General features: G+C 41.3%; 1 protein-coding gene across 1 annotated transcript; it reads left to right on the forward strand.

Moving 5' to 3' along the window:
• The first annotated feature begins 1,874 nt into the window (after positions 1–1,874).
• Positions 1,875–10,643, forward strand: LOC119428733 (tubulin alpha-1C chain). The gene is made up of 4 exons (XM_037696407.1): positions 1,875–1,982; positions 8,280–8,502; positions 9,319–9,467; positions 9,583–10,643. Exons 1-4 carry the CDS (start codon positions 1,980–1,982, stop codon positions 10,555–10,557), a joined length of 1,350 nt encoding a protein of 449 aa, XP_037552335.1. The 5' UTR covers positions 1,875–1,979; the 3' UTR covers positions 10,558–10,643.
• Positions 10,644–10,863: the final 220 nt, after the last annotated feature.

Genomic DNA, 10,863 nt, shown 5'->3' on the forward strand with positions numbered 1-10,863 from the left:
ATTGTCTTTTACCTGCTTCTTCCTTTTTGGATCGCTGGGGTCACTGGTGCCCATGTCCAGCCATCACAGTGCGAGAGGCAGGGTACTTCCTGGACTGGAGGCCTGTCCATCACATGGACACAGACAGAAAAACTAGACAAACAACCTCTCACTCACACCTACAATTTAGAGTTACCAATCAGCCCAACATGCATGTTATTGGTCTGTGGGAGGAAACCCACGTATGCTCGAGAGAACATGCAAACTCCACCCAGAAAGGCCCGGACCGGGATTTAAAACGTTTTGTCTTTTATCCAAAAGACTTCTTCAGTCTGTGGTGCTGCAACAAACTCAGCCTTATAAGCAGCACCTTCTCATAGTGGATCAACCAGTTTGCAGGTGACATCCTGAACCAGCTGTTCACATGCAAAAGGAGGACCATCAGCCTAACAGTTGATTGTTAGTGCCCTGATGACTGTTTGCTAGTCACAGAGGGCTGAGTGATACTAGCAATAACAGCATTGTAAGAGGGGGACAGTTGAACACGGAGGCCTCCACACCTGTTTAACTATGGATGAGTTCTCTTCACAAAGATGGCTTCCTTCACTCCTCTCTGAAACCAGCAATCCTCTCTATCAAGGATTTGAACATCTTCATCCCTGAAAGAGTGACCACTGGCTTGTTTATCCCCAATAAAGATTGGAGAAACACTAAAGTTTCCAGAAGTGGTTCTCATGTAAACGGGGTTTTAACTTAGATTTTTCTACCTGGATTATTTAGCATACATTAGGATGTTAGAAAAATATATTCAGTTGAAGAAGCAAATAATTATTGCCTGCGGGGTGATTATGCAATTGACTGCGTCTTGTTTGTTTGGTGGACTCTGTTAGCAAAGTACCTCAAGAAACAAATGTTTTAATGAAGCTTTTAGAAAGTAATCACTGTATGTACATTTATAGCTAGTTACCATTTGGAGTCAACCTGATTCAAGATGGCTGCTACAGCAAATCAACTTTACCTGACACAAAAATGACTATAGGTCAATGATTTTCACAGGTGGCAGTAGCTGAGAGTCATCTCCAATCTACACTCTGAGTGAAAACAAATGGCGTAAGGTCTGCGTTTAAAATGTCTGCCTACAAAGAAGTATTCTTTTAAGGAATGCTACTTTAATTTTTACAGTAATGAGCTGTTTAAAAAAAAAATCTCACAAGCTTTAAAGGTTTTGTTTTGAAATATCACAACAGCTTTGGCAGGTGGTAGTATCTGGGGGGTACTCCCCCAGAAAGTTTTGAATAAAGTAAATGTCAATTCCTTCATTCTGGTTCGTTTACCTCCATACGTAAACACTTGATTCAATAACTATTTTAGAGAGCAACAAGAAGTAGCCTGACCAACAGCTCTCCTTGTGTGAATGAAGCACGCTCCACTTCTCTCACGCAAGGGGCATTTTACTTTGGGACAAATTGAGGTCGCCGATTGGTCAGTGGCAGACGAGCCTACTGGATTGATTGACAGGTGGCGTTGAGTATCCGACTCGTGCAAAAGAAATAGAGTTTACTGGTTTGTATCATTTATTCCAAATTTATTCAATATTTTGGTGAATCTAAGGTTTAAGAACTGAGTTTCCTTACAAAATCTTAATTATGGTTTCTTTATTTTTCAGGGGTGCTGAGTTAAAATTTGGGGGTGCTTGAGCACCCCCCAAAAGAGGCTAAAATCGCCACTGAGTTTGGGTCAGATTTGATTGCATAGAGCTGAGCAGGAAGCCTTGTTTTGATGTGGGGGAAAAAAAAAAGAGTTGCAGCAGTTGTTGACCCCGCCCCTTCAGTTTACCCCGCCTACTCGCCCCGCCTCCTCGCCCCGCCTCCTGTAGGAGGTTTAAAAGCGAGAGCAGAGGCACGCTTAGGACTTCCCTCACTGAGATCTCATTGTGGTTTCAACGTGAGGAACAGCACACTTTGACTTCTCCCTTCCCCCCAAAAAGACAAAACAAGAACATGGTGAGTAAAACTTTTACTATGTCTCCCTTTTAATAGCCTTTTTCTTTAAGTAGCTTCTGAAAAAGACTGTAGTGCTGCTGCTGAAATGTGACTCACAGTTTCCTGTTTTCACAACTTCCTTCCTAAGTTTAGTTCCAGATTTGAGCTTCTGTCTAACGATGTGTCGACTGCAGATAAACAAAGGAAAGAATTGTTTAAAGCATCCACCAGTGTGGAAAATGTCCCCTGGCAGCAAAGGTTAACTGTTTCCATATGGGGCCTGGTGGACTACTGGGAATGCTGATGTGGCCTCCAAGATCCCCTCGTGTAGTTCACATCTCTGTCCTGAAACTGTACAGAGAACCTTGTACAGAATGTTCCGTTTTCCGTAAAACAGCTAAAGAAACCTAAAGAGTTTGAACATGATGGTGCAAACAGTGTTGTAATGTGTACAGGAAGGAACAGAAGCGGTTCTTGCTGGCTTGAACCACATGATTAAAGGTTTGCCGCTTCAGCCAGAGGAATGTTACTTTCTGCTCAAATACAGTGAAAGCTGAGCGCTGGATGACTTCTGTGAACTCCTGAAGAAGCTAAAACTGAGTTGTTTAAAGCTAAAACAGCAGAGGCTGGCTAAAAATATCAAAATCACTTTAATAAAAGACAAAAGATGCAAATTTTGGCTAACTAAAATACCAAAAAGTTTACAGAAAGCTGAAAGAACACTAGATAGAAGAAAAAAAAGAGTGCTATCTAAAGGGTAAAAGCTAAAAACTATAATGAAGGACTAGCTCAGAGTTGAAAACCTAAAACATTAAAGCAGGCTAGCTAAAACCTGAAAGTAGCAAAACAATATGCAGCTAAAAGTTTGCCTAAAGTATTAACAAACTACTGACAGTCAAAATATTAAAAGGCTAGCTAAAAGTAGCAAAACACTGGCTAAAAACTAAAGTTTGCTTAAAACATTAACAAAAAAGCTAATGGCTAAAAACGATGACAACAAAGGACCAGCTCAGAGTTGAAAACACAAAACTTTAAAGCAGGCTAGCTAAAAACTAAAAACAGCAAATACAATAAGTACAATACATGCAGCTACCATTTCGCTTACACTATTAACAGGCTATCAACAGTCTAAAAATATTAAAAGGCTAGTTTAAAGGTAGCAAAACACTGGCTAAAACTAAAAAAAGTAGCAAGACAGTACATGTAGCTAAAAGTTTGCTTAAACTATTAAACTACTGACAGTCTAAAATATTAAAAGACTAGCTAAAGGCAGCAAAACACTGGCTAAAAACTAAAAGTAGCAAAACAATACATGCAGCTAAAAGTTTGCTTAAAGTATTAACAGGCTACTGACAATCTAAATATTAAGAAGGTAGCTAAAAGGAGCAAAACACTGGCTAAAAGCTAAAAGTAGTAATGGTAGCTAAGTTAAGTCTGGAAAACATCATTATTCCACCAATTTTGGCGATCTCTGAGGAGCACAATGCTCCTGTGTCGTGTTAACAAACATGGCCTGATTTCACTCAGGGTCAGATCCAGAGAGCAAACCATGACTTCATTCTTCCCCCTGTTTGAGTAAAATAGCCTGAACCAGTGAGGCATGTTGCAACAATCCAAAAGAATGCCACACCCACAATCCTCCAATATTCATGGTGAGTCTGTGATCCTCTGCTGCGGAACGATGAGAAAAGTTTTCAGTTTTAAAGCTGCTGACAGTCTAATCGGGTCAGGAGGGTGAAGCTGGGTCGAACGAGTGACTCCTCTCAAAATAGCTGGTTGCTATTTCCATACTTAGCAGCTCGCCTGTCACTCAGACCCCTCGCCTGTTGTCACGAGGCTTTCAGGGTTTCTCTTTGTTTAATCACTTCATATCAACCTTGTTCCTTGTAAACCAGAATCTTTAAAGTCTTGTCTAAAGCTCAGCTGCACTGTTTCTGAAACTCTAATGAAAAAGGACAGTTTTATTGGCGCTAAGAAACGGGACCACAGGATTAAACCTCTTTCTAACTAGGCTAAATCGGGAGTCTTTTGGGTAAAAGACTAAATGTTTTAACAAAGAATCCATCCAAAGGACCTGTGTTAGATTTATCTACCTAGATTATTAGACATTAAACATTGTTTCATGTGAGGTCAAAGGTCACAGAATGTTATCTGTTAAAGATAAAGAAGTTTGGTCTAAACACATTTTTCGTTTTCCTTATACTTCGTATTTTATCAACACAGGACATTTGGAATGCCTTTTTTTTTTTTTTTTTTTTTGGGACCATGAGTTTGTATTGATTGCATCATGCTGTACTTTTATCACAAAATAACCTTTGCACCATAAGTGACATACCCCAAGAAATCTACTAGTTTGGTAACACCAGTGGGCACAGCTAACCAAAACGTTAGCTTCTTTAACTTAAAAATTTAGCTTAGCTAATGCTTAACAGATATAACAAAGCTAACGCTAAAGCGCTAACTTTTTATCATAAACTTCTGTCGCTGACACTAAGACTGTCTGTAATGTGACAACTTTGTAATAGAACGCAACACGGATAAGTCGGGTCCGCTGGACGGATTCTTCTTTGTTAAATGTTTCGTCTTTTATCGAAAAGACTTCTTCAGTCTGAGGCGTTGCAACAAACTCTGTCTCATAAATAGCATCTTCTCATAGTGGATCAACCAGTTTCCTGCTGACAGCCCAAACTATTTGTTTACATGCAAAAGGAGGACCATCGGCCTAACAATTGATTGTTAATGCCCTTATGGCTGCTTGCTATTCATAGAGGGTTGATTGAAACTAGCAATAACAGCATTGTATGAGGATGACTGAACTTGGAGAACTCCGCCCCCGTTTAATGATCGAGTTCTCTTCACAAAGATGGCTTCCTTCACTCCTCTCTCAATTGTTCCTCTCTATCAAGGATGTGAACATCTTCATCCCTGAAAGAGTGACTGCTGACCTGCAGATAAGAGTAAACTGCAGAGTCCTGGCCTGATGCCCATCTCAGACATCGTCTGTTTATAATGATGATGATAATGATGATAATGATGATAATGATGATAATGATGATAATGATGATGATGATGATGATGATGATGATGATGATGATGATGATGATGATAATGTCAGCACTGTATGTTTCCATACAATGGTGAAATTAGTCTCTGCATTTAACCCATCCACCACCAGGTGGTGCAGTGGGCAGCTATTGAAGGCGCCCGGGGGGCATTTTGGGGATGAGGCGTGCTGCCCAGAGACGCCACGTGATGTGCAGTGACTGGGGATCGAACCTGGGACTTTTGGGTCCCAAGCCGGCTGCCCTGCACCATCTCGGCCCCCATGTTTAAAAAAAAAAAAAAAAAAAAAAAAAAATCAGTGGACTTGAATTTAATGAATTTTAAATTTAGCGGAAACACTAAAGTTTTTCAAAGTAAGCAAAAATGTTGATCCGTTACATGGAAAGTTAAAGTCCGCTAATAGTGGATTAGCGGAACCGTGCCCACCACTGGGTAATGCAGAACAAGTTGCCCTACAATTAACCAGTAATTAGAATATCATGAAAAAGTTGCTTTTATTTCAGTAATTCCATTCAAAAAGTGAAACTTGTATATTATATTCATTCATTACAGACTGATATATTTCAAATGTTATTTTAATGTCTATATTAAATTATATTCCAAAATGTGTGGGAGATTCACAAAGAGTTGATTGCAGCTGGAGTCAGTGCTTCAAGAACCACCACGCACAGAAGCATGCAAGACATGGGTTTCAGCTGTCACATGCCTTGTGTCAAGCCACTCTTGGAACAAGAGGCAGCATCAGAAGCGTCTCGCCTGGGACTGCTGCTGAGTGGTCCAAAGTTATGTTCTCTGATGAAAGTAAATGTTGCATTTCCTTTGGAAATGAAGGTCCCAGAGTCTGGAGGAAGAGAGGAGAGACACAGAATCCATGTTGCTTGAGGTTCATGTCAAGTTTCCAGTCGGTGATGGTTTGGGGGCCATGTCATCTGCTGGTGTTGGTCTACTGTGTTTTCTGAGGTCTAAGGTCAACTTGGCCATCTACCAGGAAGTTTTAGAGCACTTCCTGCTGACCAACTTTATGGAGATGCAGATTTCATTTTCCAACAGGACTTGGCACCTGCACACAGTGCCAAAGTTACCAGTATCTGGTTTAAGGACCATGGTATCCCTGTTCTTAAATGGCCAGCAAACTCACCTGACTACTTAACCTCAGAGAAAATCTGAGGTATTGGGAAGAGGAAGATGTGAAACACCAGACCCAACAATTCAGAAGAGCTGAAGGCCACGATCAGAGCAACCTGGGCTCTCATGACACCTGAGCAGTGCCACAGACTGATCCACTCCATGCCACATCACATTGCTGCAGTAATCCAGGCAAAAGGAGCCCAATAAGTACTGAGTGCTGTACATGCTCATACTTTCATGTTCATACTTTTTCATTTGACCAACATTTCTAAAAATCCTTTAAAAAAAAAAAAAAATAAAAAAAAAATTGGTCTGAAGTAATGTTCTAATTTTCTGAGATACTGAATTTGGGGTTTTCATTAGTTGTCAGTTATAATCAACATTAAAATAAATAAAACATTTGAAATACATCAGTCTGTGTGTAATGAATGAATATAATATACAAGTTTCACTTTTTGAATGGAATTACTGAAATAAATCCAACTTTTTCATGATTTTCTAATTTTGTGACTAGCATCTGTGCATACTAAATCAACTATACTCAAACAAAATGTTGTACAATCTTTGTAGTATATTGTACCTGCTGATTACGGCACAAGTGTATATGTCCTTTCTAGCAAAAGACTATAGAAACTTGTACAATTAGTTCTATTACAAAATGAACTACAGCCATTTACTAATAACAAATGTCAAGTGATGTTCTATCCCAAAGTGTACATGTAAACACCCAATATTTTCCATGTAGATGAGCTTCAAAATGAAACCAACGGCACAGAAAATGGCAATAATCAACATCTGTACCTCTTCATGGAGCCAGTGTGATATGACAGGATTTACATGTTGTCTGTGCAAATTATGCTTAAAGTGTAAAACTTACACAGAATTCCACAAATTCAGACTATGAACGTAGTGCAAGGCACCAAATGCAAGAATATGACAAATGGTTGTCGGCATATAGTATCATAAAGAGACATGGTTATTGAGATTAACTGCAAGCACTGAGGACTGATGTCTGCTGATATTTGCCTATTAAAACATTCTTCTCACCTAATTTCACACAAAGTACACATAAACCTAGAAACCCCATACCCGGGTCTATAAATCACTTCAATATCTTCTGGACAAATCCACACTTGTGTGGCAAAAAGTTTTGGCCTTTCAAGCGGCTTCATGTTCAGCAGAAAACTTCTTAATGGCGTCTCTAGAGCTTGTGCGGGGCCAGGTCAGGCCATGCCAGTCAGGTTCAGCCAGGTGCAGAGGGCTGCCGCATGGTAAGAAAATTGGCATAAACGGATAGCCAAGTCAGCACTTCACTCCCATCCCGGATAAGGAATGCAAAACGGGGGAGGGCAAATTCTGGGATTGTCCCGCCCAAATCGGAACAGTTGGGACTTAGCTTGTAGGTTTGCAAGATTATTATTATTATTATTTTAGATGTTACTTCGGTGATAACTTGCCGCTCCATAAAATGGTTGTATGTGAGAAATTGGGTCATGCACAGGAAGAGGGAGGTGCATACCGAAGATGTCATCTTTCAACAATGTACCGTTAAAAAAAGAAATGTTTGTTATTTTTGTGTGTGACTCGTTACTAAATGATCCATGGATTGGTACCAGGGGGACCCTTGCGCTTACTCAAAGAAAATCCCTATCGTCGCACTTGTAACTCCCTCAGGACAAACTGCGAAAACGTTTGGACCAGACTTGTTTAATGGACGCACCTCCTCCCTCCTCCACTCTCTCACCCACATGTTTACAACCAATGAGAAATACTTGAGCAGGGTGCGGAGACACTTTGGCCTCTGCGCGGAGGAATCCGTGACGATCTGCGCTTTTTTTTTTTTTTTTAAGATCGCTGACACTTGTTTTGACTGACGCATCACATTTGCAAGGATGACTGGGAGGTTTGTTTGATGACAGACTGGAGTTTTGAATTTTAGTAAATAAAATAAAAGCTGTAGTTAAAATATTTACTCCACTCTGTTGCTTTTCTAAACACTCGGCTGTCATTTTTCTACAAGTTAAAACAAGTGTTGTCTAAATGTGATTAAAGTGAAAGGTTGGCATATGCATTCCTTCAATGCTAGACTTTTAATTAGATATATAATGATTCCTTTGTCATCCACAGCGTGAGTGTATTTCCATCCACGTGGGCCAGGCTGGGGTCCAGATGGGCAACACATGTTGGGAGCTGTACTGTCTGGAGCACGGTATCCAGCCGGACGGCCACATGCCCAAAGATAAGCCCACCGGAGGCTACGACGACTCCTTCACCACCTTCTTCAGTGAGACCGGCACTGGGAAATACGTCCCTAGAGCCATCTTTGTGGACCTGGAGCCAACTGTCATTGGTATACTGGAATATTGGGATCTAAACCAGATATTCTGATACGCTTGAAGTTAAAGGAAACAAAATCCTTTTTTCTTTTTTTTAAAATAAAACACGCGTAGCTTATTTTGGATACAAGTCCAAAAATAATATTGATCTTGTGGTTTTTGCACAGTGCTGACCTGCCGCGTTGTGACGCAACACCTTGGACAAAAAAATGAAAAGAAAAAAAAAGCGCGCTTAAAGTTGCAAACTGGTCGTCACTGCTTTTTATCAAAAATATCTGAGTATTTGTCAAAATACATGTCACTTTAAAATGTATGTTGTCCAGAATTACTTGGCTGAAAACTGCTAAAGAAGCAGATATTCAGCTGTTACAGCTAAAAGAAGCATGACACTAGCTAAAAGCTTAAATAAAAGTTTCTTAACTAGGTACACTAGAGTATGACTATTGCTTTATATCGATAGTCTCATTTTATATTGCAAATTAAATTATATTGATATTTTTAAAAATGTATATCGGTATATCACCCAGCCCTAATCGTGGCTAATAATGCCAAATTTTAGGCTATTATCTGCCAAATTGTCAAGAGCTAGTCATTTTTGTGTTTTGTAAAGTTGACTAGCTGAGGCAGCCATCTTGAACCAGGTAGATAGTTTTATTAGTTATAGATGCACATCCGATTACGTTTGCAAAGTTTAATTTAAAACTTGTATACTTGTGTCGGTTCAACTTCGGGAAGACTTTCAATTCTTTGGAACATGTTTTTCCGAATACTGTTCAATTTTTACTGTAAAACAGGATTTAACCTACCATCGAACCTTGTTGGTTTTTCAGATGAAGTCCGAACCGGAACCTACCGTCAGCTTTTTCACCCAGAGCAGCTGATCTCTGGGAAGGAGGATGCAGCAAACAATTACGCCCGAGGCCACTACACTGTTGGAAAGGAGCACATCGATTCTGTCCTTGACAGAATCCGCAAACTGGTAAGAAAATCTGAGAGGACTTAACATCTCTCTATGAGAACTTCATACTAGAATATTCTTTTTGGTTCTTGTGGCAGCCCTGGATTGTAAAACATACCTTTTTTTTCTTTTTCAGTCTGACCAGTGCACAGGGCTTCAAGGTTTCCTGGTCTTCCACTCCTTTGGAGGAGGAACGGGCTCCGGCTTCACCTCTCTGCTCATGGAGCGCCTATCCGTAGACTTTGGCAAGAAGTCTAAGCTAGAGTTTGCCATCTACCCAGCTCCTCAGGTGTCCACAGCTGTGGTGGAGCCGTACAACTCCATCCTGACCACACATACCACCCTGGAGCACTCCGACTGTGCCTTCATGGTAGACAACGAGGCGATCTACGACATCTGCCGCAGGAACCTAGATATTGAGCGCCCGTCTTACACCAACCTGAATCGCCTGATCAGTCAGATAGTCTCCTCCATAACCGCCTCTCTGCGCTTTGATGGAGCCTTGAACGTGGATTTGACGGAGTTCCAGACCAACCTGGTGCCTTACCCTCGTATCCATTTCCCTCTGGCCACCTATGCCCCAGTTATCTCCACAGAGAAGGCCTATCACGAGCAGCTGACTGTGGCAGAGATAACCAACTCCTGCTTTGAACCAGCCAATCAGATGGTGAAATGTGACCCCCGGCATGGCAAGTACATGGCTTGCTGCCTGCTGTATCGTGGCGACGTGGTGCCCAAAGACGTCAACGTAGCCATCAGCAACATCAAAACTAAACGCAGCATCCAGTTCGTGGACTGGTGTCCCACTGGTTTCAAGGTGGGCATCAACTACCAGCCCCCCACCGTGGTTCCTGGAGGAGACCTGGCCAAGGTGCAGAGGGCTGTGTGCATGCTGAGCAACACCACCGCCATCGCCGAGGCCTGGGCTCGACTCGACCACAAGTTCGACCTGATGTACGCCAAGAGGGCCTTCGTCCACTGGTATGTTGGTGAGGGGATGGAGGAGGGAGAGTTCTCAGAAGCCAGAGAGGACATGGCCGCCCTGGAGAAGGATTACGAAGAAGTTGGCATCGACTCTTTGGAAGGCGATGAAGAGGAAGAAGAGTATTAAAACTGAGGGCAGACATGCACTCTTACAGGCTTGATCGAATGGTGTTTATTTTTTAATCAAATTTCTAATAAAGCTGTTCCCACCTACACTTGTGTGGATCCAGTTCTTACTGAACCTTTTACCTTGTTCGGTTATGAGCTAAAACTGTTAAATGTGTTCATGTAAGACAGGTACCGATCTTTCTGGTTTTTCACAATCGTTCACATTCTTGTTTTACTTCATATTACTTCCTGTGGCTGAGTTGTTAGGGCAGTCATCCTCCAATACAAGGGTTGGGGGTTCAATTCCACCAGCAGTCACATGCCT

Source organism: Nematolebias whitei, chromosome 23 (assembly GCF_014905685.2).
Source record: "Nematolebias whitei isolate Nwh7 chromosome 23, NemWhi1, whole genome shotgun sequence".
Taxonomy (NCBI): Eukaryota; Metazoa; Chordata; class Actinopteri; order Cyprinodontiformes; family Rivulidae; genus Nematolebias; species Nematolebias whitei.